The 27,864-nt window shown below is 33.5% G+C and overlaps 1 protein-coding gene across 1 annotated transcript in view; it reads right to left on the bottom strand.

Annotated features, from left to right (window-relative positions):
* COL24A1 (collagen type XXIV alpha 1 chain) overlaps nt 1-27,864 on the bottom strand; it is a 421,320-nt gene that overhangs the window by 63,121 nt on the left and 330,335 nt on the right. The window contains exons 42-49 of the mRNA XM_081305079.1: nt 26,046-26,099; nt 25,748-25,801; nt 25,055-25,111; nt 23,146-23,199; nt 19,499-19,552; nt 19,337-19,390; nt 10,161-10,214; nt 8,913-9,020 (exon numbers count right to left, since the gene is read on the bottom strand). Coding sequence (XP_081161205.1) covers nt 8,913-9,020; nt 10,161-10,214; nt 19,337-19,390; nt 19,499-19,552; nt 23,146-23,199; nt 25,055-25,111; nt 25,748-25,801; nt 26,046-26,099 — 489 coding nt within the window. The remainder of the gene's footprint in view (nt 1-8,912; nt 9,021-10,160; nt 10,215-19,336; nt 19,391-19,498; nt 19,553-23,145; nt 23,200-25,054; nt 25,112-25,747; nt 25,802-26,045; nt 26,100-27,864) is intronic.

Raw genomic sequence — 27,864 nt, 5'->3', positions numbered from 1 at the left:
GTATTAATATCCAGAACATATAAAGAACTAAAAAAACTTCACATCAGAAAACTAAATAACCCAATTAGTAAATGGGAAAATAAACAGATACTTCTCAAGAAGAAATAGAAATGGTCAACAAATATATGAAAAAGTGTTCAATATCTCCAGCAATTAGGGAAATGCAAATTAAAACCACATTGAAATTTCATCTCATTTTGGTAAGAATGGCAATTATTAAGGATACAAGTAAGTGTAAATGTTGGTGCAGTTATGGGGAAAAAGGTATACTCATACATTGCTGTGGGACTATAAATTAGTGCAACCACTCTGGAAAGCAGTATGGAGATTCCTCAAAAAATTAGGAATGGAACCACCATGTAATCCAGCTATCTCACTCTTTCGTACATATCCAAAAGATTTAAAACATACTAGAGTGACACAGCCACCTCAATGTTTATAGCAGTACAATTCACAATGACCAAGTTATAGAACAAACCTAAGTGCTCTTCACCAGATGAATGGATAAAGAAAATTGCATACATAAACATAATGGAGTGTTACTCAGCATAAAGAATACCATTATGGCATTTTCCAGTAAGTGGATGGAACTGGAGACAATCCTGCTAAGTGAAATAAACCATTCCTCAAAGTCAAAGGTCGAATATTTTCTTTTTTTTTTTTATTTTTTAAAATATTTATTTTTTAGTTTTAGATGGACACAATATCTTTATTTTATTTTTATGTGGTGCTGAGGATCTAACCCAGTGCCTCATGCATGAATATTTTCTTTGATATGAGGAAACTAATCTAAAATAAGGGGGGGTGTGATTAAAAAAGAAGAAATATCAATTAGTAGATAAAGGAGGATCGAAAGAAAATTAGAAGTGATGGGATAGGGAAAGCAGTCAAATGAATCTGACATAACTTTCCTATGTGTATATACATATATTATATCACAGTAAATCCCATCATGTATATGCACAATACAGTCATTAAAAAAACCTATAAGTTAAAAGCAGAAAAACCAGTGAGTGGAGGTAGGTGAGCAGGGGGAGAGAAGAAGGGAGGGAAAAGAGAAGTACTGGGGACTGAATTAGAGCAAATTGTTTTCCATGCTTTTATAATTATGTCAAAATGAATCCTAATGTTATGCTAACTTAAAAGAATCAATAAAATGAAAAGTCAAAACAAAAAACCACATTATTAGTGTAGTCAAAGTATACAATACTTATAAACTCTAAAGTAGTATAAAATAGTGTCCTAGTTCTTCACATCCCCTCACTACTCACTCATTGACCCAGAGCAACTTGCAGTACTGTAAGCTCTGTTCATGATAAGTGCCCTATACTTGTGTGCCTTTTTTATGTTTTTTAAAAAAATTATTTTTTATTCTAATTTGTTATACATGACAGCAGAATGCACTTCAATTCATAGTACACATACAGAGCACAATTTTTCATTTTTCTGGTTGTACACTAAGTAGAGTTACACCATTTGTGTCTTCATACATGTATTTAGAGTAATGATGTCCATCTCATTCCACCATATTTCTTACCCCCATGCTCCCTCCCTTCCTTTCCTTCTCCTTTGCCCTATCCAAAGTTCTTCCATTTCTCCTATGTTCCCCCCAACCCTCATTATGGATCAGCATCCACATGTGAGAGAAAACATTTGGCCTTTGTTTTTTGGGGATTGGTTTACTTCATTTAGCATGATATCCTCCAACTCCATCCATTTACCTGCAAATGCCATGATTTTATTCTCTTTTTGTGCTGAGGAATATTCTAGTGTGTGTGTGTGTGTGTGTATGTATATGTATGTATGTATGTGTGTGTGTGTGTGTGTGTCTGTATATATATATATATATATATATATATATATATATATATATATATATATTACAGTTTCTTTATCCATTCATCTATCAAAGGGCATCTAAATTGGTTACACAATTTAGCTATTGTGAATTGTGCTGCTATAAACATTGATGTGGCTGCGTCACCATAATATGGTGTTTTTAAGTCCTTTGGGTATAAACCAAGGAGTGGGATAGCTGGGTCAAATGGGGTGGTTCCATTCCCAGTTTTCCAAGGAATCTCCATACTGCTTTCCATATTGGTTGCACCAATTTGCAGTCCCACCAGCAATGCCACCAGCAATGTATGAGTGTGTCTTTTCCCCCATGTCCTCACCAACACTTATTGTTGTTTGTATTCTTAATAGCCACCATTCTGACTGGAGTGAGATGAAATCTTAGAGTAGTTTTGATTTGTATTTCTTAATTACTAGAGATGTTGAACATTTTCTCATGTATTTGTTGACTGACTCTATATCATATTCTGAGAAGTGTCTGTTCAGTTCCTTAGCTCACTCATTGATAGGGTTATTTGTTTTTTTGGTGTTAAGTTTTTTGAGTTCTTTATATATTTTAGAGATTAGTGATATAACTGATTATGTGTGGCAAAAATTTTCTCTTTCTGTAGACTCTTTCTTCACCTCATTGATTGTTTCTTTTGTTGAGAAGAAGCTTTTCAGTTTGAACATAGTTCGTGAAACTCTAGCCAGAACAATTAGACAGATGAAAAATATGGATAAGAAAAGAAGAACTCAAATTAACATTATTTGCCAATGACATGATTATATACCTAGAGGATCCAAAAAATTCTACCAGAAAACTTCTAGAACTAATAAATAAATTCAGCAAAGTAGCAGGATGTAAAATCAACAATCATAAATCAAAGGCATTTCTGTACATCAGTGACAAATACTCTGAAAGAGTATTTACAATAGCCTCAACAAATACTTAGGGATCAACCTAACAAAAGAGGTAAAAGGCTTCCACAATGAAAACTACAGAATATTAAAGAAAGAAATTAAAGAAGACCTTAGAAGATGGAAAGATCTATTTTTGTTCTTGGATAGGCAGAATTAATAGTCAAAATGACCATACCACCAAAATCACTATACAGATTTAATGCAATCCCAATCAAAATCCCAATGACATTCCTCATAGAAAAAGAAAAAGCAGTTATGAAATTCATCTGGAAAAATAGGAGATCCAGAATAGCTAAAGCAATCCTTAGAAAGAAGAGTGAAGAAGGTGTCATCATTCTACCAGACCTTAAACTATACTACAGAGCAAAAGTAACAAAAACAGTATGGTATTGGCACCAAAATAGACTTGTAGCCCTATGGTACAGAACAGAGGTCACAGAGACACACACACATAAATAGTTTTCTCATACTAGACAAAGGTGCTGAAAATATATAGTGGAGAAAAGATAGCCTCTTCAACAGATGGTGCTGGGAAAACTGGAAATTCATATGCAGCAAATGAAACTAAGCCCCAATCTCTCACCATGCACAAAACTCAACTCAAAGTGGATCAAGGACCTGTGAATTAGACCAGAGACCCTGTGACTAATAGAAGAAACAGTAGGCCTAAATCTTCATCATTTCAGATTAGGCCCCGATTTCCTGAATGAGACTCCTATAGCACAAGAAATAAAATCAAGCATCAATAAATGGGATGAATTCAAACTGAAAAGCTTGTGTACTTTTTTGAAACAAAATCTTTTAAACTACAATTTACCATACATTTTCTATATTTAGATTTGTTTAGCTACATAGATATGCTTAGCTACCACTGTGTTACAACTGCCTACAGTACTCAGTATAATAACATGCTGTAGAAGTAAGTTTTTAACCTAGAAGTAAAGGCTGTACCATATAACCTAGATGTGTACCATCTAGGTTTGTAATAAGTATTTTTTATGATGTTTGCATGATGATGAAACCTGCCTAACAATGCTTTTCTCAGAATATATGCCTGACATTAAACAACATATGACTACATAATTCTTTTTTTTTGTATATTGATCCTGCTTCTTGTAACCTTGTTAAAATTGCTATAGTACAAAAGTAGTCATATATAAGTAATTGTGGCCGTGTTCCAATAAAATTAATAGATGGGTACTAAAATTCAAATTTCACACAGTTTTCATGTCACAAAACATTCTTCTTTTATTTTTTCTACCATTAAAAATTGTAAAGACTATTCTTAGTTCAAAGGACATAAAAAAATAGGCTGATTTGGTTTACCAATGTAGTTGCTAACCATGGAGTGGACTGCTGCTAAAGGCCCATGCATAAATGTGAGTGTATAAATTAGTTGGTTGACTGTTATAAGGTTGCTTTTTGAGATGCAACCTCCCTGGTTCTCTACCCTGCTGTATGGTCAAGCAGGTTCCCTTACTGTCTAGTTGCTGGTTGGTGGCTTACCACGGAGGTATGATGGGAATGAATTTCCTATAGTCACAAGGCAATATAGATGAAGACCCAATACACTATAAGGTTTGTAGAGTTTGCATGTTAATGTATCTTTAACTAACTACATGTTTCATGCTAGATAGAACACTGGTAGAAAAAAAGTAGAACTCCAAGGCTAAGAATTGGGACATTTGAGCAGACATGGATAAAACTAAGAATGCTGAACCTTCAGTCTCCCTTAATCTTCCTTGGTTGTGAAGGCAGCCCTTATTGAAGCACCTGGGAGCACCATTAATAATCTGATTAACTGGAAGTTTGAAGCCTAGACTCAATTGTGGCCTATAGTCAATAAAACTGAAATGCTACAATCTTTCCAAGTATACTGTATGGAAAGGGATCCTAAGGCTCAGAAGAATAGAGTTCTTCTATTCTTGTGGAAATGACTATATTATATGTAATCTGATCTATCTCCATCTGGAAGGGTCAAAGAAGATTCTTTACCAAGGTATTCAGAAATACCATTGGAATTAAGCTCTCTGATTTCAATGTGAATACTGCAATTCTCTTGAATGGTAGAGTCCAAGATCATATTTTACAACTAGAGAAAGGTAAAAGTATGACAATAAGCCACAATATGGGGTAAATTCAGAATGTTTTGACCTGTCCACATCTGTGATGATGATTAATTGAACACAGGACCTTTAGGAATTATCTATGCCATACTTTCCTAGAAAATATGGATATTTAGTAGGAAACTTCTGGTTCTTATGGGTACAAATTTAACTTAAATTCCCATGCTGTCAACAGATTAATGCTGTAAATTCTCAGACTCATGCCTGTTCCTAGACCAAACTTCCTTGAGGGGAAGACAAGCTGTCTTTGAGAAAGAAACATGCAATATGATCAAAGGTGTATAGTATGACTTCTTGTGCAAGCTTTCTTCATTCAGAGGGACCTGTGTTCATTTACTAGGTCACTGAGAACTGGGGAAAGACAAATTTCCAGCCTTTCTGGGGCTGTTAGATACTAGTTATATGATCATCTCTGGTTATAGTGGATGTTTATACTGTTTTCTTATTTTTTGAATTAAAAAAATGTGATAAAATACATATAAAAATTTATCATTTTAAGCATTTTTATGTGCATAGTTCAGTGGCAAAATGTATATCCATATTCACATTGATGTACAATCATCACTACCATTCCATTTCTAGAATTACTTATTTTCTCAAACCAAAACTCTTTACCCTTTAAATAATATCCCTTTCTGAAAGCCCACAATCCTATTATGTGACTATAAATTTAATTTCTCTAGGTACCTCATTAAATGGAATCATACAATAAGCTAGACCTTTTTTGTCTAGCTTATTTCACTTTGCATGGTGTCTTAAGGTTAATTCTTATGGTAGCATATGTTAAAAATACCCTTTTAGGGGTAGGGGTAGGAATGCAATTAAGTGGTAGAGTACTTGCCTGGCATGTGTGAGGCCCTGGGTTTGATCCATATTACTTTAAAAAATGAAAATTAAACAAAACCTCCCAAAACAAAATTTCCTTTTTAAAGCTGAATAATATTCCATTGTATAACTTATTCATTCCACTGTTGATGAACTTCTAATTTTTTTAACATTTTGATTATTTGAATAATACTGCTAAAATATTGATATAAAATTATCTTTTTATGATAGATATGTTAATTTCCTTCACTATCATAATCTATTATTTATATGTATCACATGTCATCATTTGTATACTTTAAATATTCACAAATTTATTTTAAAAAATATTTTAAGTCACTGATTTCAATTCTTTTAAATATATACCCAACAGTGGAATTGCTAGATAATATAGTAACTCTATGTTTAAGTTTTGAGAGATTGCCTTATTGTATTTTACTGTGTTACACATTTTTACATTTCCAGTAACAATGCTTTAGGGTTCAAATTTCTCCACATCCTCACCAACACTTGTTATTTTCTTTTCTTGGATCTTCAGCCTGATTCTGTAAGCAATCCGGTTTCCAGCCTATAATTTGTTGTCAACTTAAATTAGATTCGATTTTTATTTGCAACCAAAGAGGCCTGGCTGATATCCAGAGTTGGAATTGTTTTTTTTAAATATTTTTTTTTCAGTTGTCAATAGATCTTATTCTATTTATTTATATGTGGTGCTGAGAATCGAACCCAGTGACTCACACGTACCAGGCATGCCCTCTACCACTGAGCCAACACCCCAGCCCAGGAATTGGGTTTTAAAATGAAAAAAAAAAATCTCATATCTGAAATTAAATTCCCTTATCCTTTTCTGTTCTAGCTAGCCAGTGTTTTGATTTTATACATGAGCCTTCACCCACACAAACAATAAAACTAGTGAGGCAAATTCAAGGAAAAAGGCAGAGTAGCATTGAAGACAATCAGCATCTTATTTGCATTAGATTTAGTATTTTCTATAATGATTTTCTCTTATCCACTAAATTACTATACTTTAAGTATTTCCTCACTATTGAAGAAGGATGTACAGTCCCATAGAAAATGTCTACTTTCTTGCTAGGAACTAACAGCAGATAATAGTTGCTACTCTGTATTTTTTTGTAAGAGAAAACGACTCATAATTTTACAATGCAAACTGATGTTTTTGTTCTAAAGAACTGCCCTTCCTTCAGGTACCACATAATGACAGAAACAAATTGTCACACACACAAAAATAACTATTAAATAATCTGACAAAAAATTAAATCATTACTTTGATGTGTCATTAGTGTTTTGACTAATATTTCATATAATGAATTCTGACTAAATTCTGACTAAATATATGTATGTAAGATAATGATTTCTACTATCCACTTCTGGGGTGAATATCTGAATTAGTAATACTTTAGCTAGAGTATAAATTATTTCCTATTACTATTGACAAATAAGCTAACTGATGACCAACTTAATAAATTAACAAAGTAATTAAATAAATTTATTTGAATTTATCACTTATCTCTACGATTAATGTGTGGAACAGCAAGAAACATGACGTATTTTCAAATGTGGTGTTTCTTGTTTGGATTCTCAAAATCTTATTCAAAGCAATATGAAAAGATTCATGGTAAAATTTCCCAGTAAAATATAATCTACTAAAAATATAAACTCTCAGACCAACCCAAAGACTTTTGTTGTTATATTTTTAAAATTATAATTTCATTGTAAGACTATCATAAGGTGAGCCTGAAGAGTGGCATGAAGACCAGGATCTCAAATGAAAGTCCTCTTTAACTAGATAGATGCTACTGGCAGAAGCTTATAGAATATCTAATTTAATTAACTTCATCCTGGTCACCAAAATTATCTAGGCTATAACCTGATGCTCTGACATATTTCCTCTAAGACAAACAGAATCGTGTTAAGATTTCTTTAAAATATTAGACTTTTCAGATAGAATCTGAGTAGACATTTATTGGTGAAATAACTAAATTGATTAGATCACAGTTTCATTGTTTTTTGTTCTTGTTTTTAAACAGATGAGATAACCATACTGAAAGAAGAATATTACTTTGGCTTGAGTTTAGTACACCACCATGCAAGATTTGAATAAACTAGGATTTATTGTTTAAGAACAGAAACCAATATATAACTATATCCAAACATTGGGAATGTAAAAGGATAAATTTTACTGAGTTCTTGAATGTATATAGTTAATTCTTCTAATGTTTCAAGTGAAAACAAAACCTGGGATAAAAAACAAAATCTGGGTGGGAGGGAATGGAAGGGAAAAGCGGAATTGCACGGAAGATGGAAGGAGACCCTCATGGTTATACAATCATATATGATGATGACAGGGGGAAGAAAAAAAAAGAGAAATGTGTCACAATAGATTGGGAAGAGAGAGGTGAGGGGAGGGGAGGGGAGGGGAGTGGGGGATAGGAAGGGCAGCAGAATACAATAGACACTAGTATTGCTGTGTGCATATACGTGGCTGTATAACCAATGTGATCCTGCAATTTGTACATGTGGAAAAATGAGAATTCATACCCCATTTGAATCAAATGTATGATATGTCAAGATCATTGTACTGTCATAAGCAACTAATTAAAAAAATCTGGATTTGGTTATCAATCGGGAAGAGGAAAAATGGCTAAGTGAAGATGGTTTTAAAATTTCTGATCAAATAAATAAGGCAGAAATTTACATAAAACAAGTGTGAATCCATATAATTATTTCACCCCTAGATGAACACTGAGAAAATATTTACAACAGTTCTTGAAAATATCAGGGCTGTAAAAGTAAAGGGAAAATGATTTTTGGCAGAACTCACTTGGAGTTACTGCCAAGACGTAAATGTTCCAAAGGTGGCTTAGGACATTTGATGAACTCAAAGCATATTCACGTTGTGTAGCCCTAAAATTTATTTTCTTTATAGTTCTTTATAAAAGAAGTTTTATACACATAAAAATGTATATATTATTATTATGAATAATTAGATCTAAAATAACCAAGATAATATATCCACTGGCATTCCTGGGAATCATAAATATAATTCCAAAATAACTATTAAAGAAATGATTGGCTTAATCTGAGCCAATGCCAATGCCAAGAAAGGGCCCAAATATCTATGGTCTAGCAAGGAGACACTTATGCTTTAACAGTCAAGAACAAAAAGATATTCATACTACTTACAGGAAGTCCCTGTTTTCCTGGTAGCCCAACTTTTCCAGGGTTTCCTGAAATGCCATCTGCTCCATGGTATCCTCGAATTCCTTTTGGCCCAGGAAGGCCTGGAAATCCCTTGATAATTAAAACATTACTTGTATTATAAAGAGATTCAGGACAGATGTTTCAATGACAAATACTTTTGTACTTATTAGGTTTGGGGCATAAGTTTACACTTGTATACCTTGTGCCAGAACAATTTTTTTTCTGTTTTCTGGATTTCTCAATGATTTACAATTTGGATTCAATAGATAGCTGTCTTTAAAAGTTCCCTAAACAAACAAACAACAACAAAAAAAACCAAGGTAATCAGCAATTTTTGTATGACCTTCTGAGCCTTAGTGTAATCTCTGATATTTCTCATCCTGCCAGTCCATGCTTTATCTAGCTGTCAAGAAAAGGTCAGCTATGTGTACTTGTCAGCTTAGGATGTAGGCTGTCAGTCACCCCCTGCAAAACCTTCCACTGTTATTTTCTCAAGGAACAAATTATGGCTGTCTTTGTTGCCCTTTAAATCAGATAATTACATGACTGAAGAAAGGTCTGAACATTTTGTTTCTACTCTTGGACAACTGGGTTTTCTGTAGGCATCTCTAATTTGAATGTGTTTATAATTTATGCTCATCTTCTCTACTTTTTTTGAACCAAGTAGGTAACACAAAGCAGGCAGCTTGGAGAAAACAGAAGGAAGTCTTTGCTAATAAACTAGTCATCTCACATTTGCCTGGCTAGAGGAGGAAACTGATGCTAAGGTTAAAATTGATTTTTGTTCTGTGATTAAAAAAAAAATCAGAAAAAAGTCCAAAGTTTTTTTTTGGTTATATTTACCAGGAGAATGAGATGCCAACTTCTCTAGTTAAAACCTAGCTCAGATCTTTTTAATTATGCTTGAAGATCTCTGATATTTGTTATAATTCATTTATTCATGATTTTAAGTTCCCTGTTTTTCTAGTAGTTCACCATGATGCAGGAGAAGGCTACATAACACAGGAAAAGAACATTCCTCATTTGCAGAGATTTATATTTAAACAGCAAGAATGGTTTTGAGTTAGTGGTCATATTTTGTTCCCTGTGTGTTCCAGCATGGGTTTAAATTTTTTTCCAAGACAATCTGATTTATCCAACATGACATAAATGGCCCCAAACTTTTCTGCTTGCTAAAGTTGTCAATTTTATTTTTAAAAACAGGAAAGATAAAAGAGGTCTGTTACTTACAGGAATGCCACGTTTCCCAGAAGGACCAGGAGCTCCTTTTCTCCCCTTAGGACCCTAAAAATGGGAAGCACAATTGTCAATTGATGGTAATAAACTTACTTAAACTGAATCCACAGAAAAGAACGCTGAGACCTGGATGCTACAGCAAGTACTGCTACTAAATTGTACATTACTCAAATTTCTGCTTACCTTCCCTGGGAGCTAGTTTCTTCATCTGAAAATGAGTGAATTTGATCATACCACCTATGAATTTTCTTTTAGCCACAAATTCTATGAACTTAAAAATTAAAATCATAGTTAATAACGGAGGAACTTAAATCATAATTTTACAAGTAAAAGTCCCCACTTCCAGGCAGAGCCTTTATTCCCTTTTGAAAAAAGCTAAATTCGGTAATCATTTCTGAAGTATCATGTTTCATGGACTCTATTATGTGCTAGGCATGCAAAGGCAAACTTTCTGATAACAAGGCACTTATGCTGTAGTGAGGGGCATGAACCAATAGCCTAAAACGTACTTCTCTGGAAGCCCAAAGAACATACTTGCAAATCAAGGAACAGATATCTGTTTCCCATGGAACTGTTTGTTTTTCCATGTGTGAGCTGTTTTAAATCATAATTGATTCAGCAGTAACTGGTCTGCCAGGACAGTTAGGAACTTTGCCCTTGCAAATCATTCCATTGTTCTGATGATATCCCAGAATTATTTTAAGAAGAAAAATATGGAAAAGAGTGATCCAGTATACAAAAAGAAAAGAATTATTGTCATTACTAGACACACTTCTCAGAAATCATCAAAAGTTCTCACAAACAGGATAATTCTATCTGGGATGTTAAGTTTTTAAAAGTAAAAAAAAAAAAAAAATTGTGCCAAAGAGTCAACTTAACAATTATAGGCACACATAAAGAAAACCAATTTAAGATGTTACATTTTCTGAAAATGAGTTTAGACATTTTAGAAGAAACAGTATATATCATCACAAAGGAAAACAGCCTTTTCTATATGAAATTAAAAACCCAACTTTTAAAAAATTTGATAATGAGGAGATATATCCATCAAGTATTGTACTTTCAGCCTTGAAAAATTTTATTTGCCTTAAAAATCAGTAATGCAATCTTTCTAAGGGTAGGGAAACCAGAAAATGGGTTACTGGTGACCTAGGTTTAGTTGAAGTATATAGGATTTCTGGAAAATATGGTACTTAGAGTTAAATATGTCTTTCAGAAAACAATAAAGAAATAAAATAAGCAAATACTTTTAAAATATTGAAAAAGTTCTTATTTCAGTCACATTTAATGGTACGAATGATGGTAATCTTTAAATATGTTAACCAGCGTGTTTTTCCTTCACAGCATTTCTTTTTATGCAAACAGATAAATATGTCCTAGACTTGATTTTCAAAATAGAATTGTGCTTGGATGATGAATTTTCAAAATGGTCCATTGAAATCCACGGTTTGGGTAATAGTTTGATAAAAATATAATTTCAGTTTCAAACTGAGCTTTTAAAATACAAAAGCCTAATTCTTAAATATTAATAGTCTACCGTTTAGTGTTAAAAAAAGGGTTATAAAGAACTCAAGTCATAAAATTCATGCCATAAGCAATAGACTAAGAATAATTATAAAAATATAAGAATTTTTCCTTTGTAAGAGAATATAAAAATATTCAAATTTGAAAAAGGGAAAAAGAGAAACAGAAGAGAACTAAGACTGTTAGACACTGACAGGGACCCTGAGCAGAACCCTTTGTTCCATCCTGCCCTCAAGCCTTGGGGTAGATAGAGACAATAATACTTGTAGATTATTTTGGGGGTCTGGGCACAAAGATGATACCCAGGGCTACTAAAGTCCTTATTGAGAATTCCACATATAGTGCACTAATAGTGACACATATAGTGTCAGCAACACATTTCTTCATGAGATGAGTAAAACAGAGGAATATCTCTCTGAGATCCCCAAACACCTAACATTATGGAAGGAGCAACAGAATGTTATTTCCTTGTGGCCAAGAATAGAAGGGTGTGGCTCTGAGAGCCCTATCTGAGGAGGCCTTGCTTTAGACTAAGATGAAAAATAGCTGTGTATGCAGACATGGGTCAAAGAACTTCTGCCAGGAGGGTCAGGGTAGCTGCCAACACAATGGGATAAGGGCAATTAGGGGTCAAAAGGGATGATGTACATTTCAGTGGATGCTACTGTGAATGGATGATAACAGAAGATTAAAGTTACCTCTCACGCCTTTTCCCTACCATTTCAACTCTGAATGTTACTACAAACTTGAGAAGAAAGTAAACGGGGATATTCCAAATCAAATGCTACATATTTGAGTAGGTAGAGTTAATAGCAGTTGATTGATTTGATTTCCACTAGTCAGGTTTCTACTATCAGGTAGGAGGAACACTCAGAACAGATGTTCTATTATAAAGAATACAAAGGAAATTATCCTTTTAGCATATCACAGATATATGCATCTTATTACAAACATTCAAATAATAAAATGAAGATAAAAAATTCACATATTATTACAAATCAATTACATTTTGGCAGGATCCTTATGTTGGAGATAATTTCAGAAGGGCTAAATATTGTGCTCTGAAATCTACATCTGTGGGCCAATCATCATTAAAAAAAAATGCTATTCAGACTTGGAGCAGCTTATAATAGAATAATGCTAAAGGAACACTGTAAATATGAGAAATATTTTAAAAGTGTATTTTGCTAATGATAGCAAGGCAATTATGGCAATATCTATCCGTGAACACTAGGAGTATTTAACCCATAACAAGTCTATGGTCTCAGCTGTTCCATTCAGGAAGAGTGCCTTATTACAACTGTTACCATAACAAACAGAAAGTAGGATGGCAAGAAACACCAGTCTTACAATGGAGGATTAAGTACATATAGATCAATAAAATATAAAACACTGTTACTGTGATGGGCTAAATGTCTGGTGCCCTGCAAATTCACGTGTTGAAATCCTAACCCTAATGGCACAGTCTAATGGTATTAGAATGTTAGGCCTTTGGGAGGGGATGAAGTCTTGAGATTAGAACCCTAGTAAATGGGATTTGCATCCTTATAAAAGGGACTTCAGAGAGCTCTTTAGACTTCTTTCTACCATGCAATGATATGATCAAGAGTTGGCCTCCCAACTATGAGGAATGCCATTGGGATTTTGATTGGAATCGCATTAAAATCTGTATAGTGCTTTTGGTAGTATGGTAATTTTTACAATATTAATTCTGCCTATCCAAGAACAACGTAGAACTTTCAATATTCTAAGGTCTTCTTTAATTTCTTTCTTTAGCATCCTGTAGTTTTCATTGTAGAGGTCTTTCACCTCTTTCATTAAGTTGATTCCTAGGTATTATTATTATTATTTTTTAGGTATTGTAAATGGGGTAGTTTTCCTCATTTCCCTTTCAGAGTACTTGTCACTGATGTGCCATTGAAATGCCTTTGATTTATGGATGTTGTTTTTATATCTTGCTACTTTGCTGAATTCATTTACTAGTTATTAAAGTTTTCTGGTGGAAATTTTTGGGTCTTCTAGTTATAGAATCATATCATCTGCAAATAGTGCTAATTTGAGTTCTTCTTTTCCTGTCCATATCCCTTTTAATTTCTTTCATCAGACTAATTGCTCTGGCCAGTGTTTCAAGAACTATGTTATATAGAAGTGATGAAAGAAGGTATCCTGTCTTGTTTCAGTTTTTAGGGGAAATGCTTTCATTTTTTCTCTATTTAGAATGTGTTGGCCTGGGGTTTAGCATAGATAGCTTTCACAGTGTTCAGATATGTTCCTGTTATCCCTAGTTTTTCTAGTGTTTTGAACATGAAGGGGTGCTGTATTTTGTCAAATGCTTTTTATACATCTATTGAGATGATCATATGATTTTTATCTTTAAGTCTATTGATGTGATGAATTATATTTACTGATTTCCATATGTTGAAACAACCTTGCATCCCTGGGATGTACCCCAGTTGATCATGGTGAACTATCTTTCTGATATGTTTTTGTATTCCAATTTGCCAGAATTTTATTGAGAATTTTTGCATCTATGTTCATTAGAGATATTGGTCTAAAGTTTTCTTTCTTTGATGTATCTTTGCCTGTTTTTGGAATCAGGGTGATACTGGCTTCATAGAATGGGTTTGGAAGTGCTCCCTCTTTTTCTATTTCACAAAATAATTTGAGAAGAATTGGTATTAGTTATTTGTTAAAGGTCTTGTAGAATTCAGCTGTGTATATATCCAGTCCTGGGCTTATTTTGATTAGTAGGCTTCTGATGGCATCTTCGATTTCATCATTTGAAATTCATCTGTTTAAATTGTGTATATCATCCTGATTCAATTTAGGCAAATCATATGACTCTAGAAATTTTTCGATGCCTTCGATATTTTGTATTTTATTGGAGTACAAGTTTTCAAAATAATCTCTAATTATCTTCTGTTGTGATAGTTGTGATATTTCCTTTTTTATCACTTATGTAATTTGAGTTTTCTCTCTCTTTCTCTTCATTAGCATGGCTAAGAGTTTGTCAATTTTATTTATTTTTTCAAAGAACCAACATTTGGGGGGTAAATTTTTTCAATTGCTTCTTTTGTTTCAATTTGATTTCAGCTCTGATTTTAATTATTTCCTGTCTTCTACTAATTTTGATGTTGATTTATTCTTCTTTTTCTAGGGCTTTGAGATATAATGTTAGGTCGCTTATTTGTTGACTTTTTTAAAGGAATGAACTCCATATAATGAACTTTCCTCTTAGAACTGCCTGCATAGTGACCCAGAGATTTCGGTATGTTGCATCAGTGTTTTCATTTAATTCTAAGATTTTTTTAAGTCTCCTCTTTCATGTTTTTTGCACTCCATTGTTCATTCAGTAGCATATTATTTAATCTCCAGGTGTTGAAGTAGCTTTTATTTTTTATTTTATCATTGTTTTCTAGTTTCATTCCATTATGATTTGATAGAGTGTAGGGTAATATCTCTACTTTTTGTATTTGCTAAGGGTTGCTTTGTGGCATAATATATAGTCTATTTTAGAGAAGGTTCCTTGTGCTGCTGAGAATGTGTATTTGCTCCTTGAAGGATGATATATTCTACATATGTCAGATAAGTCTAGGTTATTGATTGTATTATTGAGTTCTATATTTCCTTTGTTCAGTTTTGTTTAGAAGATCTATCAAGTGGTGAAAGAGGTATATTAAAGTCACTCAGAATTAATGTATTGTGGTCTACTTGACTCTTGAACTTGAGAAGAGTTTGTCTGATGAACACAGATGCTCCATAGTTTGGGGCCTATATATTTATAATTGTTATGTTTTGTTGATGTATGGTTCTTTTTAGGAGTTTAAAATGTCCTTCTTTATATTTTTTATGATTAAGTTTAGCTTCAAGTCTACTTTATTTGCTATGAGGATGGAAACCTCTGCTTGCTTCTGCAGTCCATGTGAATGGTATGATTTTTCCCAACCTTTCACCCTCAGTCTGTGGATGCCTTTTCCTATGAGTTTCTTGGAGGCAGCATATTATTGAGTCATCTTCTTCTTCTTCTTTTTTTTTTTTATCCAACCTGCTAGTCTATGTCTTTTGATTGGTAAGTTTAGGCCATTAACGGTCAGGGATATTACTGAGACGTGATTTGTATTCCTAGTCATTTTTGTTATTTAACTTCACTTGGCTTCTTCTTTGATTGGTTTTCCCCTTAGTGTAAAACCTCTCTTTGTTGATTTTCATCAGTTTTTCATTTCCTCTTTGTGGAATATTTTACCGAAGATGTTCTGTAATGCAGGCTTTCTAGTTGTAAATTATTTTAACTTCAAATATAAAGCTTACTTTTTCTGGATATAAGATTCTTGATTGGCATCCATTTTCTTTCAGAGCTTGTTGTTGTTGTTCCAGGATCTCCTGGCTTTGACTGTCTGGGTTGAATAATCTGCTGAAATACAAATTGGTCTTCCCCTATATGTGATCTGATTCCTCTCTCTTGCAGCCTTTAAGATTCTATCCTTCTTCTGTATGTTAGGCATTTTCATTATAATGTACCTTGGTATATATCTGTTGTAATTTTGTATATTTGGTGTCCTGTAAGCCTCTTGTATTTGATTTTCCAATTAATTCTTCATGCTTGGGAAATTTTCCTATATTATCTCATTGAAGAGATTGTGCATTCCTTTGGTTTGAAACACTGTGCTTTCTTCAACCCCAATTAACTCTTAGATTTGGTCTTTTGATGCTATCCCATAATTCTTGGATGTTCTGTTCATGGTTTATTTCTATTTTCACTGTGTAGTCAACTTTATTTTCCAGATTGTATACTTTGTCTTCATTATCTGATATTCTTTCTTCCAAGTGACCTAGTCTGTTGGTAATGCTTTCTATTGAGTTTTTTATTTGGTTTATTGTTTCCTCATTTCAAGGATTTCTGTCTTTTTTTTTAAGAGTCTCTACCTCTTTCTTGAAGTAATCTTTTGCTACCTGTATTTGCTCTCTTATCTCTTTGTTGAAGTGATCAATTTTTGCCTATATTTGTTCATTGAGGTCATTCTTTAATTCACAGATCATTTCAATTATGAACATTCTAAACTCCTTCTCTGACATTTCATTAACTTTGCTGTTCATGGGTTCTGTTATTGTAGTATCCTAGTTTGTTTGGGGTACTTTCCTCCCTTGTTTTTTCATGTGTCTTCCTCTCTTGCAGTGTGGATCTGAGACATTATAGTTTCTACCCTATAATCCTGTAGTATCTGTGCAGATTATCTGTACTTCACCTTGATGTTGGGCTTCCAGACTGTGCAGGTATCCCTACATATATGCTACTGCAACTAAAGGGTGATAGCAACAGTGGAGACATATTGAGATAGCATGGAGGTGTCTCAAGATGGATGCAACATCTTTCAGAGATGGGGCTGAAAGGGTGGACCTTACACCGTCTTTGGAATGCCTGCTCTGAGATGCAGTTGATTTTAGACCCTGTCTGTTGTCGAAAGATAGAGGCTACTATGTGGGGAAGGCTATGGTGATGTCTGCAGTGTCCCAAGATGAAAGTGGGTTAGGCCTGGACTCCCAGGTGTGTGTGTGGGGGTGGACTCATGACCCTGGGTCCTGTGCTGTAGCCTGAGGTCCAGCCTGAGGTCCGCCAGTGGCGGAATGAACTCGGGCCTGCATAGGCCTCGGTCCTGTGCAGGTTGGTTTAAGAGCATTTTTAATGTGCCCTTCGGCTGTATGGCAGCATTGCCCAGCTCCAGCACCCAGGGAGAGTTGATCATGCAGACTAGAGAAGCAGTTGTTTAGGAAGAGAATTTGATTTTCACTAGCATAATTTTAAAAGATACTAATAAGAATCAGAAAATTTCTTTTTCATAACATGTCAAAAAGGAAAAGGAAAACATTACATATATGAAAGTATTAATCATAAGTAGACATTTTAGGATCAAAATATAGAGAGCACCTGCATTCTTATGCACCTATTGCAAATATAAGGGAGTGACATAACAGAAGTAGCAGTGTTCTAGTTTTAGTTTTTTTCTATGACTTTTTCCATTTTGGAATTTTAAAACTCTAAATAAATATGGCCACAGTCTTCTTTTTCTGATTTTTTTCTTATTCAGGCTTGTCTTTAGTGGGATACTTTTATTAAATATTTATTAATTCTCATTTATTAAGGAACTGGACAGGAAGTTACTGGTTAGATGTCAAGACTATTCTGAAAGGTTTCTAGGTCTGTGAACACCTATTCAATATATCTGATTGAATCCCATTTTATTACTTTCTCCTATAAGTGGAAAACACAAGTCTAAGTGAAGACTGCTTAACAAATCCGAAGAAACATGATGAAGAAAATAAAGAAAATTCATTATTTTAAATTTATTCTCACCTAATTTATTATTAAATTAGAGTGCATTTTCTTAAGAATTTAATTTTAAAGCAATTGCATATGAAGTCAGAACGCCATGAAAATCAAGGAGCAATGAATTGATGGTGCCAATGAAAAAGCCAGTTGTTACAAAATGTTTAGGCAATGTCTGTGAGGGCACAGGGAAAGGGAGGCTAAATTCAGTTTAAGTAATGGATTTTTAGTTTGCTTTATTACAAATAATTGATGTGTCTTATGGTAAAAACCTTTTGAATCAATTTTGTATTTGTGTTATATAATCAAACTATTATTTAACTCTTACCCTTTGATAAAGATTGATTGGCCAGATTTTAGTCAGCCTCCTGAACCTTCTCCCAGGCCCCCCTATTCACTTCCTTATAAAATTCTGTTTTCATGGGGCTGGGGTTGTGGCTCAGTGGTAGAGCACACGCCTTGCATGTGTGAGGCACTGGGTTTGATCCTCAGCACCACATAAAAATAAATAAAGAAAATAAAGGTATTGTGTGCATCTACATACACACACACGTATACAAACACACATAAACACACACACACACATATAAAATTCAATTTTCGCAAAGAAACCTGCTGGTCAATTTAGCAAGTTCCCCCTCCCACCTTCAATATCTGATCACCCTTGATACATAATCAGGTGTCATTCTCCACCATCCTGCAAATGTCGTCTGATCATGCTATTCTGTCTTCAGCAAGAATGCTATTAGGTTGGTTTAGCCAGAATCCCCCTTCTCATGATGTTTCCTCTTAGTAATTTTCCATTCACTGACCTCTCACCTTGGCTATAAATTCCTACTTGTTAGTGGTGTATTCAGAGTTGAGCCCAGTCTGTGTACCCCACTGCAAGATCCCATTACAGTGGCCCCAATACCAAAAGTGAAAGTTATGAATAAAGTCTTCATTATAATGCTTTCACAAGTATTACTGAATAATTTTTTTCTTTAAAATCTCTAAAACATCTAAATAGGTTTGACTGTTCATTCTACAATGCAGGTATTTCTGTTTGAAACATCCAAAAGACTATGAATTTGGGACAACTTTCATAGAGCAAGAGTAGGCTGCAAGTAAAAATAAATTGAGTAACAGTAAAAATATATAAATCAATACTCATGTTTAGTACAATTACCAATACATACCCTATTAAAGGCATATAGTGATCCCAGATCGGGAGAGATGAATGATTATTTGAATTATAATTAATAGGAAATCCTTGTGCCCCTGCTTTCTAAAGCTAACAATAAATAATAAGTGTTACAAACCATCTTAAGCAATTTCAACTTACTTCAGATCCTCTCTCTCCTTTTGGTCCTTGTTCACCTTGCTCACCTGGCTCACCCTTTAATGGGAACCAAAACAGAAATTATATATAAAGCAGAGGTAATAAGTTATTTTGATGTTAATTTTTTAAAATGCCAGAATTACAAAGAATGCTTTCAAAACATACTGGGGGCCCTTGTTGTCCTGTGGCACCTCTTAGTCCTGGTAAACCCACATGACCCTAGGAATAGAGAAGAATATATTATCAGAGTAAATTGAGACATGTAACTTAGAGAAGAGGGTACTATTAATTTAAAATGGCAGTGAAATATTGCAAACTCAATTAAATATCATAGAGATTATAATTCTTGAAAATGAGGTAGAACACAATAGGTGCTAGATATTATGATGGATATGATATATTATAATGAAAAAGTATAGAGTACTTTCTGTTTTTTTTTTGAGTTAATGTTATCAGTTGAATGATGGCCTCCCAAAAAGATGTCTATGTGGGATTATACATGTGGGCCTTACATCCACTAATGAGTAGGTTTGTAATAGATACAGAAGAAGGTAGACGACAGGGGAAAAGGCCTGGAGAAGACGAAGAAAGAGATGAGAATGATGCAGCCATGGGAGTGCTGACAGCTACCCACAGCTGGAATAGGCAGGGAGGATTCTCTCCTAGGTCCTCTAGAGGGAGTGTGCCCTACCCACTTCAATTTTGGATTCCTGCTCTCTAGAATTGACAGAAAAGATTCTGCTGTTTGAAACCATCCATTTTGTGGTAATTTGTTACAGCAGCCCCAGGAAACTAATATGACCATTCCTGGATATCCTAGGGGGATTGGTTCCAGGATACAAAATCTGAGAATGCTCAAATTCCTTATGTAAGGTTTAGTTTTTGTATATAACTTGTGAACATCCTCCCACCTACTTTAAATCATATCTAGAGTATTTGTAACTTATAAGACAATGTAAATACCTCATAAATAGTTATCATACTGTATTTTTAAGGGAATTATCACAGGGAAAAAATTCTGTATTTGTTCAGTACAGATGCAATTTTTAAAAAAATGATATTTTCAATCTGTGGTTGGTTGTTGATATTGTAAAAGTAGAGGGCTAAATGTATAGACAATACCTATTCTCCCTGTGGAAGTTCATATTGGTCTCCATTTTTACATACTAGATTCATAGTCATTTGAACAGTAGAGTTAATGGGATGAAGACTGCAAGCAGATACTGCATGCAATAGAAATATCAAATGACTCTGAAATTCAGCAGTCTGTCATCACTCTAGGTTTCCTAAGAAGAAATGCTGACCTACCACATTTCCCTCTTTAACTGTGTAAATATAAACTAGCAATAACCTAGGGGCATGTCAAATTAAATTTATGAACGAAGAATTTGCAGGAAATCTCCTTTGTCCCCTTCTCTGTTGTCTTCTTCACTAAGATTCCTTTCTTCCTATTTTCTGTATGTTACAGAAAGAATGCCTTAGACAGTTATGAGGCTCATATTCTCTGGGCTACAAGAAGAGGTTGCATACACGGGATAACAATATTCTCACATAAAGGTCAATGCAAATTTTTTTGTTTGCATAAAGTAAGGCAATTAAATTTTAAATTTCAACTTCCTGATAAAGAAAATGAATCTTTTAAGAAAGTGAACAGTGGCAAGAGATAAATGCTAGTTTGGAAAGCTTTCTATATATTAATGACCTCACTAAAGAGAAAACCATTACTGCACATGACTCTCAGCAGTAAAACATGAGTAAAGTCAGTAACAGCATCAGGACAATCAAGAGGGGACATGATACAAGTGAATATGACTTCTTGTGGGTGACTTATCAAACAGGCTTTGGGTGAGAAGTGGTATAAAACGCTGCAGTTTCAACATGAAGTGAGAATGTGCACATGAGTAAACCACAAAAATCAGAACTATCATAGCTAATTATGACTTTTCTACTATACTCGTCTGTAGTAGAAATGAGACCTTTTCAGAATGATCCCAGAATAGCCAATTGGCTCTCTTGGCTTTGTGAAGTCTAAACAAATCTCACCAAGAACAATTTAACTATCTAAGAGCTTCACCGTAACTATTCTCATCCATCCTAGTAAAAACTGACAATAACCATTTTTATGTTATGGTCAAAATTAACTGTATAAAATCATGCAAAAGAGTTTATGGGAAATGGTGACTTTTGTCTAATCATGTTAGTGGTAGGATGAGTTATACTGTCAAGGGAAACTTAGAATTTTATAATGAAACTGATGATAAGTTCAATCTTGAAGGATGAGTGTTTTGGGAAGTAATGTGAGGACATTCTGAGAGAGAGTATGGAAAATAGAGTCATGTGACAGAACAAATTAAGTGGAGAATGGATTTGAGAAGGCTAAGACTGGTGACAGAGAATATAGTTAGAAAGCTACTGAAATAATTCAGTCAAAAAATGAATTGAGAAAACGAGTTTAATAATGACAATTACAGTTTGTCAATTTAGTCTGGCTAATCTAATTTTGTATTTCAGAAATGACCAAAGAAATTTTATCTTGAGAAAGGGATGTGATAGATCAATTAACCTATCAATTTATTATTAAGACTACTATACACAGGGTTCAAAACTAGATGCTGTATAGGAAAGGCATCCTATCCAAACTAGGGAGCACATTAAAAAGCAATTAGCAATAATAACAACAAGAGCAACAGGAGATGGTAAAATATTTGTGTTGAATAACATATAAATAATATTAGAGAACTATGCAAGAGTGCAAGATTACAGTTAGAGTGAGTCAGGGCAAAGGAGAGTGTCAGGGGAAAGGGGAGTTTAAGCTAAACTACAAAAGACAAATAAGATTTTTGGAAGTAAACATCCTCAATACCAATGTGATTCTAGAAAAAGTTCTACACACAGCTAATTTTAGTTCATGAAGTTGGTTTTACAAAATCCTTCTAAGAAGAGAAAAAGGCTAAGAATGAATTTAAGTCTTGAGAGTACAAAGATATTTATCTACCCTTTTGACAACACTTAACTGAATTCCTAATATATGCCAGGAACTTTGTGTTCTAGAAATTGGGAGTATAATAATGAGAAAGAGAGACAAGATTCTTAGTATCCTAAATCTTATATTTTGGTGGATGAAAATAGATTAAACAGAGAAACAAATGTATAAAAAAGTGGTAAAATAACACTACTACATATCATGAAAGTTATCAGATAATATAATCAAAAGTGAGTTATAAATCTGTTTTAGGTAGGGCATACAAAATAATCATTATATATCTATTTAAAATAGGGCAGGTAAAGAAGTCCTCTCAGGCAGGAACATTTCAGCTGATATCTGAATGATGAGAAAAAGCAGCAGTAGAGGGGTAGAGGGAGGGAAGGGAAGGGGAGAGGAGGGGAGGGGAGGGGAGGGGAGGGGAGGGGAGGGGAGGGGAGGGGAGATAGGAAGGGGATAGGAAGGGCAGCAGAATACAACAGACACTTGTTTGGCAGGATGTATAAATGTGGCTGTATAATCAACGTGATTCTGCAATCTGTACACGGGGGAATAATAAGAATTCATATCTCATTTGAAACAAATGTATGATATATGATATGTCAAGATCAATGTAATGTTTTGAGCAACCAATAAATTTCTGATGCTTAAAAAAAAGAAAGAACTAGATGATTCTAAGACAATGTAACAAAATAGAGCTAGACTTCTAAGATTACAAATTTAAGACATTACTAATCATCTCAATGGTGCTTATTTTTATGAAACTAAGTAAAACTACAGAGAAGCCTATTTAAATTTAGAAACACAGTGTATAACTGACAGTAATTACCTTATATCCCTCTGCTCCAGGCTCTCCTCTCTCTCCTTGTTCCCCCATTGGACCCTATAGTAACCCCACACAAAAATGATCAATTTCATAGCTGCATTCACAAATGAAGATAATACAAGTAGTGTTTTGACAAAAATATAAACTCCAATGTATAATAATTTGTTTTGTTTCACTAAATAATCAAAAGATTGAATTTCAATGATACCAACAACATTAAAATATGCTAAGTGCTGAATTAGATAAAAAGAATCTCATAATGATTTTGTAAGAAAAAATACTGAAAAACCAGTTATAATTAAAAATTAAAAAAGATCATTTAAAGATCATTTAAATATAATCTTAACAATTAATCCACTTTACTTTCTTCATTGGAAATTCCAGGGTTTATTCTTTAATCTGTGAAATTTTTAATTCTCAAGGCATCATTTAATTTAAGAAAAATTGTACTCATAAACTTTAATCCTTGAGACAGAAACTAATGTAATAAACTTGGACTCCATGACTTTTTTATTTTTAATGTGAAAATTTTATATAATAAACTATCAATCTATGTACTTTAAAATGATTCAAAAACATTAGTTATCACATACTAGAAATTATCAGCTGAACAGAATAAATTGAAATTAGTTAACAAAGCTACATAATTTATTATGGAGCATTGTGAGCTTTTATTCCTAAGTAGATAAAGTTGATAGGCACAATGTAAAGACAATACTGTCTAACTCTGCTTTAATTATTTAGTATATTCTTAGTTTATGTCTGTTTCATTTTTATTAGATAAAACCAGCATAGTTGTAATAGTCTTCTAATACATAAGTATTTATTATATGGTAGCTGACATTCTTTGATCCCAGCATACCTAAATCTGTGAAAAAGAAAGCACTATAATACTCCATTTGCCATTTTTTCTATTAGCTTTTAAATTTTTGCATTATTTATCTCTTAATGGTTTAGACAGATTAAAATATATTTGATAAAGAAAGTTATATATTTGTAGAGAGAAGTTCATCTCTAATGTAAGATGGCTTGATTTAATCAGAAAAATTCTAGAATATTTCCTTCTTCTAAAACAAAGTGCAACTTTCATGGTCAAAGAGCCAAACTGAAATGCCAGGAGTAACCACATATTCTGATCTTTTGCCTTTGGATTCTTTTATTTTCAGTGATACTATGTGGAAAATGGAAAATGAAACCAGTTATATTTATTTCAGGGTCCTAAGCATTATTGTACTCATTTCATTTTCATATGTCTACTACACATTGTTTTAATCAACATGAATACAGAGATAGTTATTCAGGTAATCAAAGCTACTAATAATAGCTACTTTTCAAAAACTGTGGTTATAGTTAGTCCTTACAATATAGACCCATGATCTTTAAAGAGTATTGGTTCTAATAACCTGTTATAAGAGTTTGGAACTCACTTAACTATTATCAAAAGTATATAGGTTAGATTTTTCAATACTTTAGAAATCAATATGAATTTGATAATTAGAGAAATATTTGCTATAAAAGTACAGAGTATATAAATTTTGGACAGTTTCTGCATAAAGTTACAATGCATTTAATGCTGAAAGTTAGATTTTGGAAGTTACTGTCTCAAATCTACATATTAGGAAAAGGTACTTGATCTGCATCTTTTTCATATCTAAGACTTTCACATTATTTAGATTTCATGATGGCAAATACTGCTCTTCTATCTAACCTTGCAAAGTTAGCAAAATAAAACTCTTTGAAAAGATAAGATTGGGCTGGGGATATAGCTCAGTTGGTAGAGTGCTTGCCTTTGCATGCACAAGGCCCTGGGCTCAACCCAGCAACATACACACACAAAAAGATGAGATTGGTGTTGTGAATCTACTACTGTGTTTCGTCTTGAGGTGTCAAGATATTTTAGAAAAAGACCTACTGGTTCACCTCGAGGCCCAGGTGGTCCTTGAACTTTGCTATCTTCTCCTGGGTAACCCTAAAATGAAAATAATGATTTATCAACCAAACCAAATTAATGAAATAACCTTTATAAATACATAGTCTATTATTTTAATAAGTTAGAAAATATGCAATTTGGTTTTATCTTTTTTAAGTGGAAAATGTGCCTAAGAAATGAAGCATATAATGTTTTATACACAGTTTTAACTTGTGCATGATTCTTGAAAGTATTCATTTGTTTTAATTATATAAAAAGCATGCTGGGAATTTTCTCAATATGTCAAGTTTTAATGATATCATAAATCAAAAGCACTGTTAGAATTATTTCCAAATCATTAAAATATTTTAATATAAATGTACTATAATAACTCATGTAATCTAGAGTCTCCCAATCTCTTTCAGTAAATAATTAATTTTAGTTTTATAGGACTACAGCTCACAAAGCATTTCACATGTATTATTTCACCCTAATTTTGAAATAATACGCAGAAGATATTTTAATAATTTATTTTACTTTTAGCTCCTTGATATTTATAATGTTTTGGAATTTGCAGAATTTCTAATTTGAAAAGTTGTTCTCTTATTCCTTGAAAATATTTCTATGCATTATTTCAGAAAATTTAATAAAGTCAACATCTTACTTAAGAGTTAAAATATCAGTATACACACACACCTTTTCTCCTTTAGGGCCCGGGAGCCCAGAGAGTCCTGGTGGACCTTGCTGGCCCTATAAAAAGACAAGTAAGCAGATATTCTCTAAGTCATTTGTATATGCTCTATCTAATACCATGAAGCCCATGCTGTTAGATATTGTGCTATTCTTAAAAGAAAAATAGGATTCACTCTATAGGAGGATTAGAACTAAATGTTAGAAAGTTTTATCAGGAAGATTTAATCTTACTTTCCATATTTGGAATGTCATCTTTAATATAAATGTGTATGTGTGAATATTTTTAATGAGAAATGCTTACCATATATCCTGGAATTCCTGATTCTCCATCAAGTCCCATCAGCCCTAAAGGGCCCTAAAAATCAAAATAAATATTAGTAAGAGAGGAAACAGATGTTTGTTTAAATCATTTTTACCATTAGAATTTCATGGTCTGAAATTCTACCTAGTCTGAAATGTGAAAACACCCTCCCCACAAACACAAAACTTTTGCCTTTTTTTGGTAGGGGGTACTGGAGGTTGAACTCAGGGGCAGTAGACCACTTAGCCACATCCCCATCCCTATTTTGTATTTTATTTAGACACAGAGTTGCTTAGTGCCTCGCCTTTGCTGAGGCTGACTTTAAACTCGCCATTCTCCTGCCTCAACTTTTGTCCTTTATTTTCATTTGAACCACAGAAGTTCTATAAAAAAAGTTTACTTCTGCTATGAATGTGCTTAATCATATTAAAAGAAATATTTCCAGTTGTCATAATACTGATGGTCCCCAGAAAATTCTTGGAAATGTTTGTATCTCTCCAAGTTTGTGGTGATTGTGTATCACTAAATATTGGAAAGTGAAGTCATGTTTCTGTGAGGTGCAGCAGAACACTACATACTTGTAGATGTTTTCATATCCTTTGATAAATATGGTTGTAGTTTTGGTCAAAGTTGTTAAAGTAGAGATAGTGATGACACAGATGTGATAGTAATCTTATAATTACTTATTATCAATATCTTGCAGATGAGGAAACCATATAAATTAAAGACTAATCAATAAATGCCCCTAATCTAGTGAAAAGATAGACAATTGTAAAAAGCAAAAGTAATGATTCTAAAAATGAGAGAGAGAAAGAGAGAGAGAAAGAGAGAGAGAGAGAGAGAGAGAGAGAGCGAGAGAGAGAGCGCGTGCGCGAGAGAGCTATTTTTTAAAAATTTATTTGTAATAACAATACTGGAAGACAATTAACTAAACATCATCAATAGACCAAAATTTGTGATTTGAGATATGAAAATAGGGCTGAAAATGTGCAAAGAAGAAAATTGTTACAGATGTGCAAATGGTCTCAAGGAAGGAAGTTTCCAACTCTGAAATCAAGAAATTAAAGGAGCAGGATAGGATCAGGTTTAATAATTGGGGAAAGAGTCAGAAGGTCTTTCTACTTCCTTGCCTGTACTGGGTATCAGACAGCCAAAATTTCCTAGAGATTAAATGAATAAGTGTGGGAGCTGTAGCCAAAAAGGCTACAGCTAAAGGCTGCTGTTGACTCTAAGTTTGGGTAGATAGGAGCCACTACAATGAAAAATAAAATATGTGACTCATAAAAAAATATGAGCCATGAACCTTAGGGTATTTAAAAATACATCTTTAAAATATGCAACCCCTAAAAAAGTAAGTGGGTGGGGAGACCTCAAAAACCTCTTTCAGAGATCAAGGAGTCAAATAGTAAGGAAAAAAGTAAGAAAGCTATAAGGATTTGAGTGACACAGTTAACAAGCTTGATCTAACAGAAATACACATAACTCTGTACTTATGAAAAAAAATTTACAAAATTTTAGTATATAACAGTTATAGTTTATAACAGACCTCAAAGAAATTAAACAGACGAACTAAACTAATTCCACAAGATAGATAAAAGAACTATAAACTCAAAAAAAGAGGAGAAAGAAAATAAAATTAAAGCACAAATTATTATTAAAATAGAAAGCGAAATCCCACAACTAGGGAGGCTGAGACAGGAAGATCACAAGTTTAAGGCCAGGCTCAGCAACTTAGAAAGACCCTGTCTCAAGATAAAAATTTTAAAAAAGGCTGGGGAGAGCTTAGTGGTAGAGTGCCGCCCTGGTGTCAATTCCCAAT

The sequence above is a fragment of the Spermophilus citellus genome (assembly GCF_964194105.1).
Source record: "Spermophilus citellus genome assembly, chromosome: 9".
Taxonomy (NCBI): domain Eukaryota; kingdom Metazoa; phylum Chordata; class Mammalia; order Rodentia; family Sciuridae; genus Spermophilus; species Spermophilus citellus.
Note: the sequence above shows the minus strand (reverse complement) of the source record. Positions and strands in the feature narration are given on the sequence as shown.